Source organism: Myotis nattereri, assembly GCF_964212035.1.
Source record: "Myotis nattereri genome assembly, chromosome: 1".
Lineage (NCBI taxonomy): Eukaryota > Metazoa > Chordata > Mammalia > Chiroptera > Vespertilionidae > Myotis > Myotis nattereri.
In genome coordinates this window covers 34562748-34590030 of record NC_138075.1, presented here as the reverse complement: position 1 = coordinate 34590030, position 27283 = coordinate 34562748, and the positions used below count along the sequence as shown (strand labels likewise).

Below are 27283 nucleotides of genomic sequence, written 5' to 3'. Positions count from 1 at the left end.
TACAGTGCCAATCTACAAAACATTTCCCAGTGGTGTTTGTTCTCAGAAGTACACAATAAAGAGGCATCTCTCTTCTTCATGACAAAGTGCATACTGGCAGGGGACGAATGCATGAAACAGAGCAGTCTACCTTGGAAGCTTATTAGGATAGTTAGTACTTTAAAACTAGGATATTGAATTAATTCCATAATCTGAAGCTCGAGACCATCAAATACATACACAAACATACCTATATTTATGCATATATCTTCTGAAATCAGAATCCTAAATTCATTAGTAAATACTTGAGAGTGTGAAATTTTAATACTATAATTCTAAAGACAGTAATTTTCTAGACTTTTTATTTACATTATTCTCACCCACTGGCAACATACGGCTTTGAAGAGGGGATGCAAGATTTCTCCCCCCAAAATAAAAATGGACATACACAAAAGGCTGGGCTCTCACTGTCCTTCCAGTCTGACTCTCACATACAGCACAGATAGATGTCTTTATTGAGGAATTCAGATATCTTCAAATGGCTACATTCTTAAAATCCCTGACTACAATATTGTGTAGGAAATAAAACAGAGACATCATTTCTATCACAGGCGTTTGATTTAGGAAGAGTCCAATAAAAGATAAGACAAGAAACAAGAGCAAACAAGACAAGAGATTGGAGTGTATTGACCTCTAAGCAGTGCTCTCCCTTGGCGAATTGTTCGGCAGAGTATAATCAGGACTGCACGGGTCCCTCTGCTCCTGAGAGGAAAATCAGAAGGGGCAAAATGAGGTGTGCGAGAAGTAAGTCCCAGGCTGAACTCTGAAGATCTCTAGTAGGAACCTGGAGGCCTTTTGCCCTGCTGCCTCCATACTTAACAGTTAGACAGACATAGAATCTGCCCCGGGGCAATGTCTTCTACATGGTTTTTTTTTTTTTTTTTTGGTGTGTTTTTTTTCTCTCTCCCTATTTTCCCCATAAAGTAAAGCTGAATCTGCAGAAAGCAGAATAGACTTCTATGGATTCCCAGTGAGAATCGAATATTCAACGAAGACTCCCAAACCAAGGAGTTGCAAACAACAGCAGGAAGTTGCAGAGCTGCACAAACAGGCCCGAGCCCAGGGGCTGCCGCTGCGCTTTCTAGATTTCCTGGTCACAAGCGCAAAAGAAAACTGGAGTGGGGGCGGGGGGTGGCGAGTCGGGCGCAAAGTTCCAAAATTGGTAACAATCTAGCCTGCTGTGAAACTAAGAGAAGCCAACCCGAAGGTCCAGCTTTTGCCCGGAAACACGAGAGAAGTGCATTTTAGAGGTGGGTGTGGGTCACTGCCTTCTCCACAATAAGATTATTTCTAAGGAACCCACCGGAGCTTTGTCTCATTTCCGGGGATGGGGAGCCCAACATATTTCTGTTTGTCCTTTTCCCCCTAATGTACGGGGGGGGGGGGGGGGGAGGGGGGTGCAGTTTATTTTCTTTGAGTTAACAAAATTAAACCAAATCCTCCCCCACCCCCCCCCCCGCGATGGTGAAGGTAGAATTTCCTGAAGCCTGCAGACACTTCTCAGACCCCATCCGCTCCGCGCCCAGACACCGCGTCGGTGGGACGTGCTGGGACGCGGACTCCGCCGCCCGCCGAAGCCTGCGCCCTTCTCCGGTGGCTCCAGCGCAGCCAGTCCTCGCTTTGGCTCCCAGTCGTCCGCGAGCCCCGGAGCGTCCTCTAATTGACTATTTGCATAACTATTGACCAAGAGGTGGGATATGTGTTCCCAGGCCATTTCCTGGTTATGGCACCTGGACTCGGAACCTTTTTTTTTTTTAAATATATTTTATTGATTTTTTTACAGAGAGGAAGGGAGAGAGATAGAGAGTTAGAAACATCGATCAGCCGCCTCCTGGACACCTCCTACTGGGGATGTGCCCGCAACCAAGGTACATGCCCTTGACCGGAATCGAACCTGGGACCCTCAGTCCGCAGGCCGACGCTCTATCCACTGAGCCAAACCGGTTTCGGCAAGGACTTGGAACCTTAACACGACTTGTTCACAAAGACTGGGGGTCGGAAGCAATTCGCCGCTTTCAAACTGCGCAGAAAAGGCTCGGTCCCCCGGAGCACCGCAACTCATCACCTCCAGCGGCAGCTGCTCTGGGCTCTGGGCCTGTAAGGTCCCGAGACCCCCGGCGGCTTCTGCGCACGGGTGGGAAGCGATTCTGCTGGGAACGTGGGCAGGGGAGACACCCCGAGGAGGGAATGGAGAAACTTAGTAAACAGGAGCAGGGGATGCTTTCCATCCTTGGCCAGAAGTGCCACGCACGCAGCCCTCCCGTGGTCTCCCTTCACCCTAAGGCCCGCTTGGTGTTCTGCACTGCGTGCTGTGGGCCCTTGTGTGTGATGTTTCTCACTAAAGTTGTCCTTCCTGCGGATTTGGAAGTCACCCTAAGCTAGAGAAGGTCTGCTTTGTCATTACCCTCATCTCTCTCTTTACGCTGCCCCTGCCCTGTCGCATTTCAAGAAAATGGAGCCTATAGAAAAGAAAGCCTCTCTGTTGAGGCGGCGGGCAATCTCACAGAAATGATGTAAATGGTTGCAGGGCCTTTTTCTTCCCCTCTGCTATTTTTTGCGAGTGAACTGTGAAGATCTGTGAAAATAATATCAGGGTTTCCCGTCAGAACGAGCTTTGCCCTGCACTCAGGCGTAGCATGATCTGACCCGACACCTCCAACCATCTGTGCTATCTATCTGCCTTCTGAGTGACCGGAGCTGTACCAGCCGCATACAGATTGTACTTGATCCTAAAGAAAAGGCAGCCCGAGCCCAGTCCAGTTCCAGGAGAACCTCCCTCGTGGATTCCGTTCTTGGGATGAGCCTTCCAAAGGTGGTTTTCCTTAGACGCCCCCTCCCAATCACCTTCCCCAAACTCAACAACCCCCGTGAAAGGCCCAGGTGAGACTGGGGTTGCTTTTTACCTAGGCCTCAGAACACGGTGTGATGCAAACGTCAGGTGGAAATCAATAAAAGTTACAAATTCAACCCGCGGGCCTGAAGGCAGAGAGGCCAAGAAGGCCTTCTCTGCGAGCGGGGTCAGTGCCCAACAGCTTAGTGGGCGCTTTCTGTCCTCCCCCCTCCCCCCCACCCCTGCAAACCATTGTTGTGCCACTCCCCGCCCCCCCTCTATTTTACTTCTACTGAGTTACTTTTGCACTAAAAAGGCCAAGGTTAGAGTTTCTATCCCCATCTTACGAGTTAAATGTTCCAACACAGACTAGGGGAAAAACTAGCCTTCAAGAAAAAGCAAATCAATATTTTTAAGAACATCTTTGAAATAAGCTTTTACGTTGCTGTCCTGACCTTCCAATGACTTCTCACTCTAGATGCGGCTACGCCGCACATTTATTCAAGTTCATTAAACTGGGGAGGGGAGGAGGCTGAAAAGTATAAACTTTTGGAGGGTGCGATGCCCCTTTTCTTCCGACTGTTTGACTTCATGGTCAGCACCTGGCTCTGAATATTCCAGGAGGCTTTTGAAGGTGGTGGTTAGGTTTGGAGTCCACACTGACCTCCTACAGATCCCCGGTCCGTTCCTTCTGCTTCAGAGTGGCTTCCCACTGGACTGCTTTGGCAGAGAGAAGAGGAGGAAAGGCCTGCGGGGATGGGTGCTGGGAAGAAACGAGGTGATCCACTTCCCCTCCCTGCCTGTTCCTGCGCTCCCCGCACTGTGTGCTGTGTGGTTACAGCTAAATGACGGGTCCTTGGAGGATTTCAATTTGGCCAGTCCGCTTTGTCCCCTGGAGACCTCCTGACCCAGGCAAAGCATCGCCCCAAAGTGGATTCCTGTAGCTTCGCTGCCGCTTGGGGGAGGGGGCGGGAGGAGGGGGGGGGGGTGGAGGGCGGGGGACAGAAGAACAAGGCTAGGGACACGGGATTGAAACGCTGCTGCTCTCGACTCTTTTTCCCGCCCAGCTCGCAAGTCTTTTCCTCCTCGGGGTTCTGCAAAATACTGCGGGGAAGTCCACGGGCGGGCAGTGGGCGCTGTCGAGAGCGGGGAGGTGCTGAAATGGCCTGGACGCCCGGGTTGCGGTCTTGATTGGCAGAGCCGGCTAGTGACTGACAGGGGGTCTCCATGGCGCCCGCGCTGCCAATCCGCCCACCCCAGTAGAGAAGCCCGCCCGCCCGCCCGCCGGCCCGAACGGAGCGAAGCTGGACCTGAGCCGCGGAGCCCGCGCCTCCTCGCATCCCTCCCGCTCGCTTGCTCCCCGCAGCTGCGCCGCCGCCACCGCCGCCCCAGCGGTCAGGGTCAGTCGGGCTGCCCCGAGCTGGTTCCCCGAGAAGAGCCTGGCGCACCCGGTGGGCCGGTGGGCATCTGCCGCGCGTCCCGCTCCCGGCTCGGCGCTCCCGCCGCCGCCGGCGCCGCCTCGATGTTCCAGCTGCCCATCCTGAATTTCAGCCCCCAGCAAGTGGCGGGGGTATGCGAGACGCTGGAGGAGAGCGGCGACGTGGAGCGCCTGGGTCGCTTCCTCTGGTCGCTGCCCGTGGCCCCGGCGGCCTGCGAGGCCCTCAACAAGAATGAATCGGTGCTGCGAGCGCGAGCCATCGTGGCTTTTCACGGCGGCAACTACCGCGAGCTCTACCACATCCTGGAAAACCACAAGTTCACCAAGGAGTCGCACGCCAAGCTGCAGGCGCTGTGGCTCGAAGCGCATTACCAGGAGGCCGAGAAGCTGCGTGGACGGCCCCTGGGGCCGGTGGACAAGTACCGCGTGCGCAAGAAGTTCCCCCTGCCGCGCACCATCTGGGACGGCGAGCAGAAGACGCACTGCTTCAAGGAGCGCACGCGGCACCTGCTGCGGGAATGGTACCTGCAGGACCCGTACCCCAACCCCAGCAAAAAGCGTGAGCTCGCCCAGGCCACCGGACTGACCCCCACGCAGGTGGGCAACTGGTTCAAAAACCGCCGACAAAGGGACCGGGCGGCGGCTGCAAAGAACAGGTCAGTACCCGGAGCCTCCGCGCCTTGCACTCACCGGGAAGGGGGCGGGCGGCGGCACCCTGGGCGCCGGGGCTGGGTCCCCGCGACTTGGATTCCGCGGAGTTGGGAGCGCGATCTGCCTTCGGCTTTGAGACCCTGCGTTCTGGGATCCTGGGCAGGGGTTCCTTCCGGGCGCTTGGTTCTACACCCTCTCCATTCTGGGAGCCTGGGGAGTCGATCCAGCAGTCGGTTCCAGTCACCAAATACAGGCTGCATTGGGAAGGGGGGAAAATTAAAATCCCAGGAACAATGAGGGACCTCAAGACCCAAAGCTAATTCTTGTCAGCCTTGGCCCAGGCTCTTATTATCGAGCGAAGGCTGGCTTATTAGCAGCGCGGCAGTTCGGGCCTCTTAAAGCCCAGATGCGTCCTGCTCTGATGCTATGAAAACAGTTGTCCATGAACTTCTATTTCTAGGAAGTAGGAAGTGGAGCTCTTCTCTTCCCATGCGTGGGCAGCCCAGTCTCAAAACAGCAAATGAGTGGGCTATGGCTTTTTTACTTTCCAGCGTAAGGCTCTCAACCAGCCGAGCATTTTGGCCAAAAACACTGCCTCTTCCCCCAGGCCCAGATGCTCCCTGCAACTCCCAGGCAGCCCTTTTGGCCCTTAGCTTTGGGCCGGCCAGGCCTTGGAGACACAGACACACTCTGGGAAGGGGGTTCTCTGGGAAGAGGGTCCCCTGCCCCAGAGCCTACTCTGCTCTCGTCACCCACACTTCATTTATCCTGATAGTATTGCAAATCTCTCAAAGGTGGCCAACAACCGGGAATGACCCTGTGAGCCCAGCATTCACAGTCTAGGGATACTGGGAGTCGAAAGGACTCTGAAGGGTGGAGCAACTGCGGGGCTCCGCAGAGGCGGCTGAGGACCCCTGCCCAACCCCTGTTGCCTCATCTTACTCGCTTTAATGCCCCGGGTTCTGAGGGAGAGCCGTTGGCCACTGGGCTTCAGGGACACGGACCAGGGGGCCATGGGAAGTATATTAAGTGTGTTCCATTCCTTCCCTGTAGACTCCAGCAGCAAGTCCTGTCTCAGGGCTCTGGGCGGGTGCTAAGAGCTGAGGAAGAGGGCACTACCGAGGTGCTGGGGACCACAGCCAGCCCAGCCGCCAGCCTATCCAGCAAGGCAGCCACTTCAGCCATCTCCATCACGTCAAGCGACAGCGAGTGCGACATCTAAGCTGCCCACGCAGCAGGCTCAGAAACAGAATCCAGTGTACAAAAAGACACAGACAACATGAAGGAGGGAGGGAAGAGGAGAGACCCACCAAACAAGTCCAGTGCGTTGGAAACCAGGTGGCCAGGGACTCTGGATGAGGTGCCTGTGAGAAGGTTGTCATGTCCGCCCAGTGGCCAGCCGGCTCCACTGGCACCCTCCGGCCACCATGGCAGGGGCCCACGGTGAGGCCCGACCAGCACTCTGTTCTCTTTGCTTTGCTTTTTCCCAAGGACAGTGCTGCAAAGATGCCTCCGGAACCTGAACTGCAGACTGAGCGCCTGCCCTGAATCTCTGAATCTCCCATGGGTATTTCATGTCGAAAGGGCGCTATATGTATAACTTTTGCTTTAAAGTTTTTTAAACAAAACATATATATGCTGTTTATTTACTTATTTAAGAGACTGGTATGGTAGGTGTCCCTGTAGCTTGGAAACTTGCTGTTTCTAAAGGTGCAGGGTTCTGTATGAGGAAGTCAAACAATAAAAATCTGGTGAGCAACCTTTCCTAACTAAGGGAGCTACTCTCAGATTCCTTAAAAAATCCTTTTTTTGGGGGGGGGGTTAGTGGCGGGGAGGGGAGACATGTAATACTTTAAACAATAAAAAGAATCCTTCTCTTCATCAGGCAGGCAAGGACTCTAGTGCAAATGGTACCTTTTGCCTTTTCTGATGTCTCCTGGTATATGTTATGCTAAGGCCATAAGCACCTTCCAAGTCAAATTGCATGTATGTATGTATGTATGCACATACATGTGTATGATATATTTAAACCTAGAAATTGGCAATGTGATCATCCCCTATAAGGCAACTCCCCACATCCTCAGCCCAGGTAACTATGGCTTATCCACCTGACACTCCCTTTTATTAAGTGTCAGCGGCTTTCAACAACAATTTAGGAAGCCAAGTTCTAGGGCTTAATAGTGAATCCTATTTGACAAAAATGTAAGATTGATCTGACACAGTCTCTGCGGTGAGAAAGACTTTCCATCTCCTTTGAGATACAAGACTTTCCATCTCCTCCCATACAAAAGCAGAAGGTACTCACGATCATGTTAGAGTGAGCATATACCACATTTAGGATTGAACTCATTAAATGTAGACAAAAGAAGATAGGAGAGGTTGTAATAACTAGACTAGCATCTTCTTGCCACAGAAGCAGGTATTAATCAAATGCATTATTTTCAACAAAAGGAATATACTGCGATGGAGGGGAGAATGTAGTCATGTCACATATTGAGGTGAAATAGAAAGCCGCAGATAAATCTGACTTCTGTATTAAAGATGAAAGAAATCACCGAGAGCTTCATTGTCCTGTAGTGGCTTCAATTAAAAATATAAATATTCTTAGTATTTAATTTGCCCTCCCTAAGTGTGCAGGCACATTCAGGCTCACACACACACACACACACACACACACACACACGCAGTTCTTGCACTAAAAATGTAAATGCTATCCAGAGAGTCTCTAAGCTTTTCTTTTTTCCTCATGAAAAGGATAGCATATTATACAGTTTGACATTGATCTTTAAATAAGTTGAGCTGAACTTCCCTCCTCAAGCTCCTCTCCCCATTGGACTCCTTTCAATTTGCCTTTCTGTCCTTAACAGAAGCCTGCTAACTTATTTGGATGGATATGCCAATGTGCAAACCGAACAAAAATAAGTGACATCATGGAAGACAAAAAGCAGTCAAATGGCAAGATATATGGGGAAGCCCGCAGCACAAATAAAGGCTGATTTTTGGTTTCTCAATTGCTGAAACAGATGTGGCCTCATTGGGGCTTTATAAATGGTTGTCATTGTAGACAGCAGCCCTTATCCAGAGATCTGTTGACAATCAACACTCTCTTGTACAAGAGCGCTAGGTGGACGAGTAGGGAAGTCTTTGTGATCAAGCTGTGCTCTTCCAAAAAGCAAGCAAAAGTCCTACTGTGAGTCCTGAAAGGCTTGGGTGGTAGAGCTTCCTCAAGACTTTGTTGTTTCCCAGAGTCCCCGGTAGTTCCTAGAATGCCAAGAAGCTGGGCCAGTTCTCCAGAGGAGGCAAAGGAGGCACCTGAAATTTAAGGAGGCATTCACTGTAAAGGTCAGGCAAGTGCAGCAAGTGCAAGGCATCTGGGATTGAGTGCCTCCTTAAATTTTGCACTCTAGGTGCCTCCTTTGCCTCACTCTGGTCCTAAAACTGCCAAAGAGTACTGCACTTCAATGCAAAATCAAGGGATTTCCAGCCTTGTTCCCCAGTCTCACCCCATCCTAGTTATGGAGCTGTCCAGAACCAGCATTTGAAGAAGACAGTTGGCAAATTTTATCTCTTAAGCTGATGCTTCCAGATCCAACAGGGAAGGGAACGGACTAATTAGTGGACTTACGTAAAGGAATTTGAGATTCTAAAATCCCATCCCACTCACCAGTTCAAATGAGGCCTAAAAGCAAAAGGGAATGTCCACTCCGCATTCTCAAGAAAAGGGGGTGGTGCTAAGAACTAAGCTTTCTCTTTACAAATAATTTCTAAATAACAATTGCTCAGAAAAAAAAGGAGGGGGGGGAGGCAAACAATGATGGGAGAATTTTCTTCCTGCTTTGGTGAAAGCCTTTAAAGTATATCTTTTAAAAAAATGCATCTAATTTGCTTTGAGTAACATGCTGCCTACGGACTACATTAAAAGTAGCTATTCTGTTTCACCAATCTGGAGATTTATCTAATATGTGGCCTATTATTTAAGAAACTTTAAAGAAATGTTTATGTGAAACCCGGTGGCACCTAACTGCTTTTGTGAATAATCAAGTCTTTCATGATCACATGTTGGAAGTTGGTCCAAATCTTCCCTGGATAGGTATTGTAAACGTTTCATTTCCTTTAAAAAAAAATTTTGTTTTCCGTTTCAGTTTTATCCTAGTCTTGCAAGGCGTTGGGGTTTTTTGTTTGTTTGTTCTCATTTCAGGAAGAAGCAATGTGGATGTTTTCTGAATTTGGAGAAATCTCCATATGATGGGTTTCCTTTCTTTCTTGATATTCCTTTCCTGTAACAATTTCCAAAACAAAAACAACAACAACAAAAACAGTTACTCCAGCAAAGTGGAAAGAAGCTGCATGCTTACATTTCAACAGACTTGACCAATGTGAGGATGAAACCCCAGCCCCAGCTCAGGCTCCTCTGCGGGTTACACGTATTTCAACCTCCCGCCAGTTCCACCCAAAGCGCGCTGGCTCCTGCTCTCCAAAGGCCGCGGCTCCTGTCGCCTCCACCAGCCGCGCTCGCTCCCCCACCGTCGCCTCTCCCGTCCCCTGTTTGTTTATAAAAATCTGGGAGGGAGGGGAAGAGAGGCCGGGGTGCGGGAGGACTTGCTCTTTGTTTACATTAAACAAATGCCAGGCAAAGAGCTCAAGCAAAATCTTCCTTGACCTCGGTCTCTCTCCCTAATTTTAACAAAAAAGAAAAAAATATTGTATCAAAAGGCAACGTGAATGGGGCGGGCGGAGAGGAGCAGCAGCTTTTCGCTCTATTCAGCCGGGACGCGGGGTGCGCGGCGATTTCCGCTGCCTTTGTGAGGCTGCCGGGCGGGGTGAGCGGGGTCTGCCCGGCGGCCCGCGGCGCTGTCAGGCGGCTCAGCGTAATCAGGGCTAATGACGGCGGCCGGGCGCTCCGCGGGACAATGCGCGGGCCGCGGCGTTTTGTCCGACTGAATGGCTAATAGGCTTGCCCGGGGGCTCGCGGGGGGCGGTGTCGGGGGAGGCGGCGGCCAGGGGAGAAGGGGTCATTGTCCGCGCTCTGGCCCGGGCACCCCCCTGGAGTCCTGCGGGGAGGCGGCGGCGGGGGCGCGTGGGTTTCCTAGAGGAGGCGATGCTGCGCGGGGAGGCCGACCTTTTCCCCCAAGATGGGACCACAGTGGCCCCAGCACGCGGGAAGGCGGCTCCCTCCTCCGGGGCCGGATCGTGACTGTGGATGACAGCTCCACACACCACGTTTTCCGTCCAGCGCCTGGGGGTTCCCGACGTGCAGGGCGCGAGCCGCCCCTGTGAGACCGCCTGCCTCGAGTAGCACGAGGGCAGGAACTTCTCACCATCAAGGGGGTGGGGGTGGGGGGATTAAATAAGAATCAAGGTGCGGGAATAAACACAAATGAACGCTCGGGGGGGGGGGCAGTGGGGGCACGCGCTGGCCCTCGAGCCTCTGACGGCGCGGGGTCTGAGCCCCTGGGGCGCGGGGTCTGAGCCCCTGGGGCGCGGGGTCTGGGCCCCTGGGGCGCGGGGTCTGAGCCCCTGGGGCGCGGGGTCTGGGCCCCTGGCGCGCGGGGTCTGGGCCTCCGTGCGCGTCGCATCCGTGCGCGTCGGGCCTGCGCTGGGCGGGCGGCCGCGAGCCCCCAGGCTGGGCCGGGCCCCAGGACCGTGGTGACGCCAGGCTGTCGGCGGCGCCGAGCGGGTCCCCGAGCAGTGCCCGAAGAGCAGGTAGGCTCCAGACGCCGGGAGCGGGCTTTGCGCGCCCGGCAGACCCGCGGGCCAGCCGTCGGGGCGCGAGCCAGGGGCAGGGCGCCCGGAGGGCCGAGTGTCCGCGACCGCACCGTTAAACTCGGCTGCCCCGCCGCCACCCGAGGCCCCTCCAGTGGGACACTTGGCGGCTCCCGTTTCAGCTGTTAGGGATCTACCCAGGATAGAGCCTGCCGGGCTTCTCTACTTGCTAGGGTTTACGTTCCCAAACTTCTTTAGACCTACCCTGGCGCGAGGGCTCCAGCCGGCTTTCGCCGCCTTTTCGCTCCCTGGTCTGGAGACAAAGGAGCGTGAGGGCGATCCCAGCCAGAACCCGCCGTTCCGGCTCCGCGCTCTGCCCGCGCCGTTTCGCTCGTCCCTTGGTTTCCCCTGCACAGAACTGCTGACCTGCTAATCCACGGCGCCTGCCCCTCCTGGAAGGAGTCTTGCTTGGTTGACTGTGCCCCTCAGAAACTTTCCCTCTCCCGTCTTAATGCCTCCACCGTACCTTACCGAATCGTCTGTGTTAAAGGTTGCAATACACTAATTTATCTATACGTTTGACTCCCCCCGCTAAAATGTAAGCTCTTGAAGGGCAAGGGCCAAATCATATTCTCCTTTATATTCCCAGCGCCTATCCTAATGATTAGGTGCTCAAGAAATATTCTAAAACCGAATGAATTATGGATCTTCCTTGAGGCCTGTCTGTTCGGAATTAGTAGAGGACTGCTGCTCGCTCTGAGCCCATGTGAGCCACGGGAATGACTAACATAGGCTGGACCCACAGTTCACTTAAATCCTCCCAGCTCTGGTCACCTGCGCTTACCTACTTGTCAGGTTGCCTGCGATGATTCTTCCTCTAGGCATGTGGTTTTTTAGATATCCTGGGGCTTTGAGTTCATTACATGAAAATTATCTTCTCACACACACATTTCCCCAAACAGTAAGGTAAGGGTCACCCCTTGGATTTTGAAAATTCTAGCTATTATATCCTAATATTTTTGTCTTCTATAGGATGACAGAGGATTTCTGTTCCAAGAATCTCTTTTCTCTCTCTCTCTCTCTCTCTCTCTCTCTCTCTCTCTCTCCCCCCCCCCATCCTTGCACCCCCACTTTAGTCTTAGCCTACAAATTAAAAAATAAACACGCAAAGAAATCACAAACTCAGATAAGGTGTTAAGTTTTAAGACAGTGGATTGGCATTCCACACCCATGCTCAGACTAACCCAGTGAGGGAACCAGAGTTTTGATTAAAATCTTAAATCACAGAAGTCCCATGGAAATCTACTGAATTTTAAAATTTAATGGAAAAAAGCAAATGAACTCTGATATTTATATTTCCAAGAAGCAGTGAGTATATATATATATATATATATATATATATATATATATATAATCACCCCGCACCCCGGCCTCTCTTCCCCTCACACACATATATATATCACTGCTTCTTGGAAAGTCATTTAGCCTGGCACTGTCAATTTGCAACGTGAGAATGTTGATTTTACTATTTGTCTTTCTGGCTGAAGAGATTAGTCTTGAATTTTCTACCATGAAATAAAATATCTAAGTTCAGGTGGTGCATTTTAATTTGATATGTGAGCAGTCTGGTTGGTGGTAAACTAGTTTATTATGTATTCCAAACATTTTCAAATATTTAAAATTCCTATTGAAGAGTTATCCATTTAAAGCATATTTTATTGCATTGGGTATGCTCATTTTCCATACATTCATGATAAAGTATGCATTTTGACTAAAGTCCTATGCATACGTATATGTTAGACATCTGATCACTACAAAATTATTTTTACAGGAATTATGACTATGAGCTGGATTCATCAACTTACCAATAGGAAGAAGAAACCTATACAGAAGCAGCTTGTAGCAATGAACTGGTATCTGAGAGGGTGGGATCAAACAGATCTTGCTTGAAAATAGCTAGTCTGTGAATATGGGCTAGTCACTCAACTATTTGAGCTTTGTGTTTTGTTTTTTTAAAACCAGGTGTATCTCACAATCAATGGCATCTTGGATTTGATAAAATATTTAATCAAATATTTAATTAAATGAAATACCTTTAAAATGTAAAAATGGACAACCTAGAAATTGTCCAAACATCCAGGTTCCAACCCCAAGATCAGGATGTGACTATCATATTAAAACAGATATATATCAATGATGATAGCTGAAGATGAATTGAAACACAGGGGTTCTCTATCTAGCAGACCATCAACATATGCATCTCTTGAGGACTTGTTAGAAATGAAAAATTCTCAGGTTTGACTCCAAAAGTACTGAATATTTGGGGTATTACTGAATTTAAATTCTAAATGCTGTCCTTGGTATCAGAAGCAGCTCTGTTCATCACCCCCAGCTGAGAGGAGCCAGTGTGTTGGTTTTCCAGCAGTGGGAATGGATGGGCTTGTGCTGGCACCGTCATTCTTTCCTGGGCTTTTTACTCTGCTTGGGGCTGCTTGTCATCTATGTGAAGCTCTCCAAAGGGATCATGGCCTGTCCCGCAAGTCAGGATAATCCCAAATGTAAAGTATGAATGCTGAAAAGATAACATAACCTCTTGGGGGAAATGAAAGTCCCATTTCTTTGAGGAGGAAGCAGTGATCTCACTTTACTTACATTTTATGGCTCTTTATAGCTAATAAAAAAGTCCTTTCACCTGCATCATCTCACTTTCTCACAAGAACTCTGCGAAGATAAGTTAGCAGAGATGGTGATTCCAGCCTTCCAGATAAGAAAACTAGTATCTCACATTACTTGCTCAGAGTCACAAGAGCAGAGAAGAATCCAGATTTTGTAGAGCTTGAAGTTAACACAATTTGGAGGGGAGAATACTCTTTAAAGTAAAGGATACAAAATTATGATTACAAAATTGGGTATGAGAAAAAAAAACAACTATAAGAGTAAGAGAAGAAGGCATGAGTCGTGTGCTGGGAAAAGACTGAAGATTAGATTGTAGGAAATGGAAAATAGAAGCCATGTTTTGAAGACTTGCATTACAGGTACTTGAGTTTTGTCAGACGCGAGTATAAAATAGCTAGCAGTTTGACTCTTGAAAGACCTCTGAATCGTGTGCAGTTACTTAGGTGAGTGGGTCAGGACCCTGTTAAGAGACAGGTGGGAGAAAAAAAATGGTCACATTATTTTCTCCAGCAACAAATGAGAAAAATCAGGGGAAAGTGAAGCATACCAAATGGGTGATGTCAGTCAAAAAACAGCATGCCACGGAATTTCAGCATTCCAACCAGGCCTTACATATGTGACATATCAGTATGTGAAAAAGAGGTCTCTAATTTGTGTGGAAGGGCAAGTAGACTATGGGGGATACATGGATAAAAATAATGTGAGGCAGCAAGCAACAATAATTACAGTTGATAACATTATATTTCTGAGTGACCACATAAAAGAGAAGGCATAGAGTGGATGATTCTTCTTTGGCCTTTTTTGGTATAGTCTTATTTCCAAATGATAGTTTTTATATTTTATAAGGACAAGAATTTAAATATTTATATACAAAATGAAAAGAAAAGAAGTCACAACAATTACAAAATTTTAAAACCTGGCAAATACAACAAACATCAATACAACAAATAATAACAAAATACCACAAACAATAACACAATCATTTTATTCATTACCTGTCATGTACACCTCTAGAAGTTTCTACTTTTTTTGTATGTCTTTGATTACATCTTTATATGACAACACTTTCATAGTATAATCTCAAATAGAAAGATAATTCAGATTTTCTCTAATACAGATTGATTTCAATTTTTTTATATATTTTTTATTGATTTTTTTACAGAGAGGAAGGGAGAGGAATAGAAAGTTAGAAACATCAATGAGAGAGACACATCGATCAGCTGCCTCCTGCACACCCCCTACTAGGGATGTGCCTGCAACCAAGATACATGCCCTTGACCGGAATTGAACCTGGGACCCTTCAGTCTGCAAGCCGACACTCTATCCACTGAGCCAAACTGGCCAGGGCTGATTTCAATTTTTTAATTCATAATTTAGAAGAGCTTTTTTCAGCGTTAGAGCTCAGTATTGGTAATGCCATGTGTAATTTTTAGGCTTATTATCAAATTTGGGCAAGCCTCTGACGTTTCTTTCATATATGAGCAGTAAGATCTCATGACATTTCAAGTTTCCTTGAACAGTAACCCATCTTAAATAATCTTTGCATTGATAGCACTCACTAACCAGTTTGTGATCAAGGGCTTTGCACATTCATGTTGTGACACATGAATCGGCACAGTGGGCAGTGGGAATAGTCCTGCAATAAATCCCTGCACTGAAGCAGCTAGCAATAGCCAAAAAATACACAAAAGTGACAGCAAACCATAAAAATATATACCAGTAAACCTACACTAATTGTATCTCCAACTCAACTTCCCTTTAGTGATTGGATCACAAAAATGACTGTGGTTACTCCAGGGCTACCCAGCACCAGGGGAAATGTGACAAAGTGGAAATAAGAGTGGAAAGAGTCAGTGGTCTGTTGTAATTATCTTATTTCTCAAATTTGCCCAAAATGCATGATCATGTGAATATATTGCTAGGATCCCTCCCAGGGTCTGGGAAGGGGCCCAGGCAAGTGGAAACCTAAGCATCATTTGCTTCAAGGTAATTCTGCCTATGCTTAGGTCCAGTGAGAACAGGTTCAGTACACTGTTCTATTATCTGGGACATTCTATCTAATAAAAGAGTAATATGCAAATTAACCCTCACACCCTCACTCCATCAGTCTGTCACAAAGATGGCGGCGGCCACGGAGCTGGAGCAAACAGGAGGCTTAGGTTGCCCCCGGTGATGGAGGAAGCCAAGCTTCCAGCCTGCCCTGGCTGGCCCTAAACTCCGCTCAAGGCTTCAAAGTTTCAATTATAAAAGATAAATAAATCCCAGATACCTGCTTCCAGCCCGCATGGCCTCTGCTCAAGGAGGGGCTGGGAACATGGGTTGCCAGGGGCAACGCAGGCTTCTAGCGGGACCAAGGCTACAAAGTTTCAATTATAGAAGTTAAATAAATCCCAGATACCTGCTTCCAGCCCACAACGTGGCCAGCCTGAAAAGGGCCATCAGCCCCTCACCCAGGCTGGCCAGGCACCCCAGTAGGGCCCCCCACCCTGAAGGGGGTGTGGCCAGCCTGAAAACAGCCCTCAGCCCCTCACCTAGGCTGGCCAGGCACCCTAGCGGGAACCCTACCCTGATCCGGGACACCCTTCAGGGCAAACCAGCCAGCCCCCATCTGTGCACCAGGCCTCTATTCTATATAATAAAAAGGTAATTTGTGAATTGACCCTAACAGCAGAACGACTGGGAATGACAGGTCTCTACGACACACACTGACCACCAGGGGGCAGACGCTCAATGCAGGAGCTGTCCCCTGGTTATCAGTGCACTCCCACAGGGGGAGCTCTGCTCAGCCACAAGCCAGGCTGATGGCTGCCAGCACAGCGGTCGTGGCGGGAGCCTCTCCCACCTCCTCAGCAGCGCTAAGGATGTCTGACTGCAGCTTAGGTTTGCTCCCCGCTGGCAAGTGGACATCCCCTGAGGGCTCCCGGGCTGCCAGAGGGATGTCTGACTGACAGCTTAGGCCTGATCCCCCAGGGAGCGGGCCTAAGTCAGCAGGTGGACATCCCCCAAGGTGTCCCAGACTGCGAGACGGCACAGGCCGGGCTAAGGGACTCCCCCCGCCTCCCCGAGTGCATAAATTTTGTGCACGAGGCCTCTAGTAAAATATATTCCCAGAAAAATTTGACAAGGTTATACTCAAAAGCTATCTTTAAAAATGATTCATTGATATGGGGCGGGGGAGAGTTTAAGATTGAAAATGGCCTGGGGAACACTGCGAGGCAGATTACCCCTTAGAACCTGGTTACCTTTCCTTTTAGAAGTGCTTCACCTTGCCTCCTTATGGGTACCACATCCAAACTGTCAAAAACCCTTCAGTGTTCTTATCCTTCCTTTGTCAAAATCTATTCTCACTTGTCACACACACACACAAAATCAGATAAACCAATTCACATCACAGAAATAGCTGCTAAAAGCTTAATGAATTACCTACAGATGGGAGCCTGGGAGGGTACTTACTAACTGTTAGGAGATAATCCTTTAATTCAATAACCCAATATCACTAATGGTAGCAATTCAGACATCACTAATAGGCTAGTAGCAAATTATTTTTGGTTGGGAGAGAGCCAGAAACCTTTCAAGTCATTCCATGGAGATAAACAACTGCATTTTGGGCCAGACATTGCCAATATTAAAAATAAAATAAAAAATGTTTTGGGCCCCCAGCTATTTCTTCTCTATCATGGTAAGGAATTGCAACCAAATTTCAGAGAGAGTAGCCTACATTCTTTGCCTCATTTCTTCACTATATACCTTAACCTCCTGCAATTTGGCTTTTACTTGCATCATTCCATCAAAACTGTCCCCTCAGCAGCCATTCTACTTGGTCATCAAACTACTTCAACCTACTGATTTTCGACACTGTTGAGCATCCCTTTCTTCTGAACAGGGCCAGAATTAGGTTGAGGCAAGCAAGGTGTCTAACGTACAAAATTTAAGGAGGTACTCTTTCCCTCTCAGAGTCCTGTCAGCTCCAGGTTGACATCTGAGAGTGAGTATATCCTTAAATTGTGCACTATACAGTAAATGTCTCACTTCCCTCACACCAGTCCCAGCCTTATCTGAAACATAACTGAGCTTCCCACCATAGTCAGAGTGTGACCTACAATTTGCTGTTTTCATGCCTTTGCACATGATACTTTTGCCTGCCCTGCATCCTTTCCTACCATCTTCTAATAGCAGCACCCATAGGGAACTGCTCCTCTCCAATTCATTGTGTCTTCTGGTGAGGCCACCAAACACAGTACCTTCCTCCCCAATTCACAGAGGGTTATAATCACCAACCTAGGCCAGTCCTTTACCGATACTTCTGCATTAGAAGCAGAGGGGCAACTCTTTTTTCACTCTTAGAATGGCACTGACGCTAGCTCCACCCTTGTCTTTTCTGGTTTTGTTTACAGGAGCTAATATGTCAGTCTCCTACTTTTTCTTTCTTTGTTTAAGCTACTTTGAATTTCTTTCACTTGCAAACAAAAGTGCTAAGATATAGCCTAGACTGTCCTTCCTTTGCCCTCACCTCCTTTCTACAGGTAATAGACCCAACTTTCATGCCTGAACTAAAAGGCCATTTTCCTCCCAGAGCCTTCCGTGATCCATAGGATTTAACTAAGCTCTCCTTCTCTGAAGTGCTGCGGCATTTTATACATCTCTCTCATGGTTATTTAGTTTCATATCTTATATCTCCTAATGTATTATATGCTCTTCAAGGGCAAGATATTTAATCTTCGTAATCCCGTAAGAACTGAATATAGGGTCTTTTTGACACAACAGAAAATCGATAGATTTTTGCTGAATTAATGAATTAATGGATGAATTAACTAAGGGATATATAGAATCTATGTTTCAGTTCAGGAAATTTTAGTTAGAATAATCTGAAGTTTTTTTAAAAAAAAAAGTGTTGTTTTTTTCCAAAAGAAAAACAAAAGAAGGAATGACCCACTGATTGCTAGGGAAAGATGGTGAATTTTAAAGGGTGCCAGGGATTTTTAAAAGGTAGGAAAATGAGACCTTATATACTCACTAGAGGCCAGGTGCACAAAAATTTGTGCACTGGGGGGGGGGGGTCCCTCAGCCCGGCCTGTGTCCTCTCGCAGTCTGGGACCCCTCGGGAGATAACGGCCTGCTGGCTTAGGCCTGCTCCCGGGTGGCAGAGGGCAGGCCCAATCCCTAGGTGCAGCCCCTGGTCGGGCTCAGAGCAGGGCTGATTGGGGAGTTGGGGCACCGCCCCCTGTCACACTCAAGGCAGGGTCGATGGGGAGGTTGCAGCGCCACCCCCTGTCATTCACAGAGCAGGGCCAATCAGGGGGTTGGGGTGCTGCCCCCTGTCACGCACAGAGCAGGGCCCATCAGGGGGGTTGGGTCTCCGTACCCTGTCACGCACAGAGCAGGGCCAATCAGGGGATTGGGGCGCCACCCTCTATCACCCACATAGCAGGGCTCATCAGGGGGTTGGGGAGCTCCCCCATGTCATGCACAGAGCAGGGCAGATCAGGGGGTTGGGGCGCCACCCTCTATCACCCACAGAGCAGGGTCGATCAGGGGGTTGGGGTGCCGCCACTGTCACACTCAGGGCAGGGCCGATGGGGAGGTTATGGCTCTACCCCGTCACACACAGAACAGGGCCCATAGGGGGTGGGGGCGTTGGGGCGCCGCATCCTGTCACACACAGAGCAGGGCCGATCAGGGGGTTGGGGCGCCACACCCTGTCACACACAGAGCCGCAGGGCGATCGGGGTTGGGGAGCTCCCCCCTATCAGGCACAGAGCAGGGCTGACCAGGGGGTTGGGGCGCCTTCCCCTGTCACGAACAGAACAGGGCTGATAGGGAGGTTGTGGCCCCGCCCCCTGTCACACACAGAGCCGCAGGGCGATCAGGGGGTTTGGGCGCTGCTCCCGTCACACTGATCCCAGTGCCAGGAGGCCTCGCAGCTCGCTGATCCCGGTGCTGGGAGGCATATTAACCTTTTACTATATAGGATAGAGGCCTGGTGCATGGGTGGGGGCCGGCTGGTTTGCCCTGAAAGGTGTCCTGGATCAGGGTGGGGGTCCCCACTGGGGTGCCTGGCCAGCCTGGGTGAGGGGATGATGGCTGTTTGCAGCTGGTCACACACCCTTCATGGTGGGGGTCCCCACTGGGGTGCCTGGCCAGTCTGGGTGAGGGGCTGAGGGCTCTTTTCAGGCTGGCGGGTGACTGAAGCTCCCAACTGCTCCTGTTTTTCTTTTTTTTTCTTTTTTTATTCTGGGCCAGCTTTAGCTCTGGCTCCAGCTCTGAGGCCTCTGCTGCTTAAAGCAGGTATCTGGTTTGTTTGGGTTCTATAGTCGAAACACTGTATCAACTCCAGCTCTGAGATTCCGGCGGGCTGAAAGCAGGTTTCTGGGGTTTTGTTTAGCTTCTATATTTGTAACTATGTTTCAAACTGCAAGCTCAGAGTCTGGCAAGGCAGGCGGGGAACGTTGGTTTCCTCTGTCACTGAAGCAAGCAAGCCTCATGTTAGCTTCAAGCTGCCGGGCTGCCAGCCGCCATCTTGGCTGGCAGTTAATTTGCATATCTCGCTGCTTAGCCAATGGGAAGGGTAGCGGACGTATGCGAATTACCATGTTTCTCTTTTATTAGATAGGATACCTGAATAAATAAACTCTGAAGTGATACACAGAAACTTGTATAAACAGTGGCTTGATTGAAGAAAAATATCTAAAACTTCTCCAGATTGTGCAATATTAGTAAGTGTGCTTAAGTTTTTCTGCTATGATATGAAACTCCTGCTCCTGCGTGAGGCTGACACACCAAGCATAGCTATCTCTACTTATGCTCCTCCCTCTGTAACTGCCTCTCTGACTCATCCATGTGGGGGAAACTCCACTAAAATCCCTGAAGTACGGCTAATGCGAAGCCACAACTTCTGAATAAAATGTTACTTAATGGTTAGAGGATAACAGAATGGAAGTACAAAGCAGAAAATACAATTGCTACTAGAAGTGACTATTACAGACTGAGCCCTTACCCAGTCCTTTGTAGGGCTCTTGGCCTGGCTCCACTTCCCAGGGCCAACCATTCACTGAATGCTTTGATATCTTTACCCCTAAGAATTCAACCTACACTTTTCTCCAAGGCCAGCGAGAGAAACAAATTCATCCTGCCCCAACCTCTCAGTCTAATCAGCACAGTTAAAGTAGCTGGAAAGTTTAGTCCTCCATACATTCAACTATGCCACCTAGTGAGCTGGACCCAGCAAGAAGGTATCAGGGTCGGTCAGAACAGTGAATAAAAGAGTAAGCTCCAATATTGGGATCCAGCCAGATAAGATAATGGCAAAAAGTCACTAGGAGACACCAAGAGCCAAAGGAAAAATATCCATAGCTCAGAGGGAAACTTGGGGCACAATAAAACACCAGGAGAGGTTCATTTGCTATTTGTTAGGTCAATTTGTGTCTGGGAATTGACCTTTCGAGGACAAAGTCAGGGAAAGAAACTAAGTACGTATAGGAGGGCATCACATGCAAAAGGCTGTCCACCAAGACATAGAGCAATGCAGGACCCCTGGGCAAAGCCCACACAAGGAATCAGGGGTCCTTAGAGAAGCAGTTGATTCCAGGGCTAGGGTAGGATAACTCTAGATAACATACAGAAAACAAAGAAGTTCTTTAGAAAGAATGAGGCAGGTCAAAAGTATACAGGAGTCAACCCCCACCTGGCCAATTTAAAATAATTGAGTAATTAAATAAATAGTAATAGTATTGGGGGGGATGTGGACACATTTGTAATACCTTAACTAATAAAAAAATAGTATTGGATTATAATCCATAAAATTCATGAATCTATACTAGTATAAACAACTGCATAAATGAATGAGGAAGAAAAGGAAGTTCTTCCTCATAGAAGAATTTAATAAATGTAGAGAGAATAAGAAAGACAAAGTCACTATTAGGGAAATACTGCAGTAATGATTGTTGCAGACAAAGTTCATCTATGGATGCAAAAATCAGTGGGCTAAAGTTTGAGGTGAAAAAAGGATATTAGCCTATTCTCAAACTATCCAAAGATAGTTTTCAGTTATAAAAGGGAAAATTCTATCTTTACAGTGAAGAAACTTGACATGACAAAATTAAGTGAGCCACGTTAATGCTACCAATAATAAGACATATCAATATCATGTACTTTGTTATAATGTCCTGAGAAGGACACAATATGACGTGTATAGTATTTCTATCAAAATGCATAATTCCATCACCAAAATACATTAGACAAACCCAATTGAGGGACATTTCACAAACTAGTATTCTTCAAAAGTGTCACGGTCTGCAGAGACTAAAGAGACACACAACTAAATGCAATGTACCATCCTAGACTGGATCCTGAAACAGGAAAAAAAAAAGACATTAGAGAAAAACTGGTGAACTTACAATAGGTTAATAATGTAGATAATAGTAATATATGAATGTTAATTTCCTGGGTTTTCTGTTGTACAGTGGTTATGTAAGTAATGACATTAGGGAAAGCTGCATGACATATATAAAATCAAAACTTTGTATTACTTTTGCAAATTTTCTATGTCTAAAATTATTACAGAATAAAAAGTAAAAAAATATATTGTCACCTATTCTGGGGTCAATACATTCTTTTTTATAGGGAGGCTCAGCATGTTTGTGCTCCCAGGTGGGAGTATCCAGAAGACATGTGCTTATTAATTTGTTAAATCAAAGTGCCAAAACCAAGAAAAGTAATTTTGCTTAATTTTAATTCACCTAAATGAAAAACATTAAATTGATTTCCTCTTCCCCTCACACACACAAAAGAGGGACATCAAAGAACATTAGGATTACCAAATTACTTCAGCTGAGTCACCATGAATCACCATGAATCACCATGGGCATATTGTTTTTTAATTTGTACCTACTTGTTAATGTGGCATTACACAATCAATGTTTTTTAGAACCCTTTAAAATGTACTGTTTCTTACTCTCGAGTCTCTGCCACAAAATAATGTGTTGTTGCCTCTGAATTACTTCTTAAACTTGAATGATTGCAATTGTCTTCTGCCTATATTCTTTGCTCTCCCTCTTCTACAAAAGGGGATTAGCAGTTATCCCAAGGAAGTCAAAGACCCATGACTGTTTTATATATCAAGTAAGATATGGCAATAAAGACTATTCCTGATTCTTTTCTCCCCTTGCTATGTAGAATCAGAATTTGAGGCAGGTCCCAGGGGCCCTCCCCATCTCAGAGCAAGTTCTGAAGGCTTCCAAAGGGAGCTGGTTCATTCCTGCACTCAATGCTGACTGGAGAGAAGGGGTGAACGGGTACAGAGTGAAAGCAATGGCAGATATTTTGCAAGTGGGGTTAGAGAAGAAAGCAAGTACCCCATGGAGTCTGAAGTCCTCACACTTTCCTATATATTATTAGAGAATGCCCTCTCGATAGACATTTTTGGTGTAGAAATTTTTGAATTTTGAAGACAAATATATTACATTCCTGGTTATTTGCATTATCTACTCTGGGGAGATAACTAATCAGATTTCTCCTTTTGATCCCAAACCTTATTATTTTAAGAAATAAATCCAAAGAAGTAAAAACTAGTAAGGCTTTCAAATTGTATTTTAGGTTGGTTCCTTTGCAGCTAACCCAAGGGCCAAGAGGAAATAACTATAGTTTAAAGTAAGTATCTCAGATTCAATGATTGATTGAACTGACTCCTCTTTGCAGGACAGATGAGCAGCAATACAGACTCTGGATTACAAATCTGTTTGTCTACCAACTATCACTACACTCTGGTGGAGAGAACACATTTCTTTCTCAACTTGAAATATTAACAATGACTAGACTCAGTAATTATAAAATCTCAATAAATAGCCACCCATAAAAATCATGGAACTTTCTCCAAATGTGAAAACGTGCATGATTTCCTCTCCATACATCCTTGTTTTATATCTAGGACCTTTGGATCAGGGCTGGTGCAGGCTTACTCCCTCTACTCCCTTAAGCTCTGAGACTTCTATTCTCTCCAGCCTGAGATCTGAAAACAACGCTCTAGTTCAGCACTAAGGGAATGGACATCAAGCCAGCCTGTTTTCCATCTTATACCTCAGATTTGGTACGAGGATGGAGTTCAACTGTGCTTCTGTGACTAAACGCTTGCCCTTTTCCTGTTCTAGTACCTTAAGGACTTACCTTGATCATCTGCCCACTCTCCCAGTTTCTATACTTTACTGTGATCTTTACCTCACTCATGCCAGTGTCCACTGTCATGCCCCACCCCCACCCGCATCACTTGAATGCTGTCCCTAAACCCAGCCCTGGAGCTGGAGCCCTCTTACTGGTTACCAAGCCTCTCTCATGCTGATCACCTAGAAACCATGCTCAGCTCACTGGAACTTCTTCCCACTGCCCACATCAAGGCTTCTTTCAGCCTTGCCTTGTGAGTGTATCATCCTACCACGGACACAGTCCCAGCCCTCGCCCCACATCCTTCTCTTTCTCACACTATATAATGTCTTAAGGAGAACAATATATTCCTAATGTATCTTCCTTTAGCATTTCTCAAATTTATGTTCAAGGTAAGGGTGCTAACCATTGCTCTCCTTCTAGACAAGAGCATTTAACAAATCACAAAACAGTATTGCCCAAAAGAGCATCACACTTTCTTTTTTTTTATTGATTTTTTAAAAAATATTTTATTGATTTTTTACAGAGAGGAAGGGAGAGGGATAGAGAGTTAGAAACATCGATGAGAGAGAAACATCTATCAGCTGCCTCCTGCACATCCCCCCCTGGGGATGTGCCCGAAACCAAGGTACATGCCTTTGACTGGAATCAAACCCGGGACCCTTCAGTCCGCAGGCTGACGCTCTATCCACTGAGCCAAACAGGTCAGGTCAAGCATCACACTTTCTATGACATTGCTCCAGATGAAGAATAATGCAAATAATTAAATTGAAAACCTTGGAAGTTCAACCTCAAATGGGTAACCTTCTTCAGTTTTCTGCTGAACAAATAACTGTAAAATTCTACACAATTGACAAACGCCTTCTAGACTACTGTGATTCAAGGGTGGTCTCTAAAACTTACTAAGAATGTGAAATCTCGGGCCCCACCCCAAACCTACTGAAGTGGAAACTGCTTTATAAAATCTTCAAATTTGAAAAGCATTCTTCTACAACTATTAGAATCCTTAGCTACTTGTGCTTTCTTAAACATCTTTGGAAAACATGTAACTATTTTCATCTTTGCACGATTCCAATTTGAAGTATCACCTCTCCCCCATTCTGTGTGCAGCTGCTGGAGCTACTAATCACAGTGTCCCCCGTCCCCATCACCACCACCGAGGGGCAGGCCTGTGAGCCAGGCTGAGCTCCCTGGAAACAGTGGTCCGAATGCCCAGTTTAGCAAAGAAGCAAACCCAGAATATTCATGAAATTTTCCAAATTGGGGGCCAAGGGATAGTTTTCTCTCTCCCTTTGAGTTGAAGCTGTGGGGCAATGAATGGCTCCTGCACTGTCAGAGACCGTATTTCTGCCATAATGAGAAATGCCACATATAGTAGAAAAGAATGAAACAAAGAAGAAAGGAGCAGAGATAATAACCAGATAAAGAAAGCGAGTCATGAACGCTTTGCTTAAGACCCTGGATGGCATGCCCAAGGTCAGATCTTCCTCAGACTTGCTAGTTATGTGAACGGGTAAAAAAAAATCTTGTTTATTTTTCTTAATATTTTTACTGACAACCATTTGGGAGTTTTGGAGGGCTACTATCAGCTCTCCAAATTCCTGGCTGTTTTTCCTGATTGTCTATTTATTCTACACCCCTCTGGAGACCCCCTGAGGCTCCTAAGGACTTCTAGAGAGCCCCTTTTTCTTATCAAAGCTGATGTGTATGGGTTTTTCCTCCCTGGTTGGCGATGTTTCTGAATATTTCTCAAGTCTTACATGTGAATACTTAGTGAAAAGGACAATAGACTGGCCTATTTATGAGTGGGTTTAGAGAACGCTTAATGGGAGCTCATGCATTAATCTACAAGAAGAGCCACTGGACACATTGTAATAATGATGAAGAAACTAAATGGTTGCAGTGCTTTGCTTTTGAAAATACTGAGTGCATCACAGCCATTTTAAAAAAGACTGCTTCAGTTCAGATCATTTGGTAAAGCTGAAGCAAAGGAGAAGAAACATTTGCTTTGGAGAACCAATTCTAACTACAGTTGCAAGGCAAATGGGAGCCATTACATTTATACACTTAGCCTTAGAACCTAGAGAGAATAATTGGGTATGTAGTGAAACAGAAGATCATCTAAAATCATTTTTTTAAAAGTCTTGAAGGGATGTGGTCATTATAACATGGTGAAACTCTTTTTTACTTGGTTTTAAAAAACAACAACAACAACAAAACTTCTCTATAACATTGGAGTTAAGCTAATGTTAGAAAAAAGACCCCTTCAGAAACACTTCCAAACCATCATGAGAGGGCAGTTTTGCTGTATTCAACATAATGGATTTATGTAAACTGGTCAGCATTACTCTATTCCACTGTCATAGAATCTCTCTTAACTACATTTCACAATTGTGTCTTTTTATAATTTTTTTTCAAAAACAACCATTGCTAAAAAATGAAAAATAAAAACAAAAAACAACCAATGCTAGGCTAGGTCAGGCCAATGATCCATCTACTCAAGTGGTTTTCTTTTCCTTTTTTTCTAACTATTTAGGTGGGGAAAAGGTCAGAAAGTCATCCTACTCTACATGCTCCCACTTACTAGGGAATAAAGAACTAGATATTAACCAAATGTCAACCACACATATATTCTCAAGAAAAATAACAGCAGTTCTATAAATGTTTTAATAAATACACTAATAGGAGCAATTTAAAACCACAGCCAATTGAAGGCAACACTAGTAATGTGCTGTGATAATTAAAACATCTTTCAAGAAAACTACAAGAATTACAACTATGTGTATATAAAGTAGGAACTTTGAAGTATCTTGTCCAGGCTTCTTACTAAGCTATAGTGCCTTCTGTACATGTGCTGTCCAATACAGTAACCGCAGCCACAGATAGCTATTTTTGTACTTGAAATATAATACACATTTTGCTTGAGATTTGTGCTGTAAGTTTAACATATACACTGGATTTTGAAGACTTCACATTAAAGAAAGAATGCAAATATCTCAATAATTGCTTATGTTAAATACACACTTAAATTATGATATGTTTTATATATTGTGTTAAATAAAAGATATAAATTTTACCTGTTTCTCATTACTTTTTTTAATGTGGCTCCTAGAAAAAAGTAAATTACATACTTGGTTTACATCAGCGATTTTCTACCTTTTTTGTCTCATGGTATACGTAAGCTAATTATTAAAATTCTGCAGCACACCAAAAAATATATATTTTTGCCAATCTGACAAAAAAAATAGGTAAAATTTTGGTTCATTCATACTGGGTGGCTATTGTGTTGGCTGTTGTCATTTTCTTATTTGACAATCTAAGGGAAAAGAGGTCAGTGCCCCTAATTATATACCAGCTATTGCATGTTTTAATAATTCCTTCAGCACATCAGTTGAAAATCACTGGTTTACATCATATTGCTCTTGAACAGCCTTTTATATTGTTTAGTGATTAGGAGCACAGTCTGGAGTCACTTTGAAACCAGTTCTATGACGTTAGGCAAATTACTCATTTTGGGGGGTTTCAGTTTCATCATCTGTAAAGTGGAGTTAATAATAACACAAATCTTATGTCATTGCAAAGTGCCTAGAATAGGGCCTAGTACATACTAAGCAGTCATACATGTTTTATCTTTATCTGCATCTCTCTATATATCTCCCTATTATATATAAGTAGAGGCCTAGTGCACAGATTCATGCACCAGTGGGGCCCCTTGGCCTGGCCTGCAGGATTGGATTGTGAGAGGGCACAGGCCAAGCTGAGGGACCCCACTGATGCATGATCGGGGCCAGGGA

General features: G+C 46.4%; 1 protein-coding gene across 1 annotated transcript; it reads left to right on the top strand.

The window, feature by feature from the left end:
- Positions 1-4391: 4391 nt before the first annotated feature.
- Positions 4392-6180, top strand: SIX6 (SIX homeobox 6; the record flags this gene model as incomplete). Its single annotated transcript, XM_081102211.1, has 2 exons — positions 4392-4963; positions 6012-6180. The coding sequence occupies 2 exons, from the start codon at positions 4392-4394 to the stop codon at positions 6178-6180; spliced, it is 741 nt and encodes a 246-aa protein (XP_080958337.1).
- Between the last annotated feature and the right edge of the window lie 21103 nt (positions 6181-27283).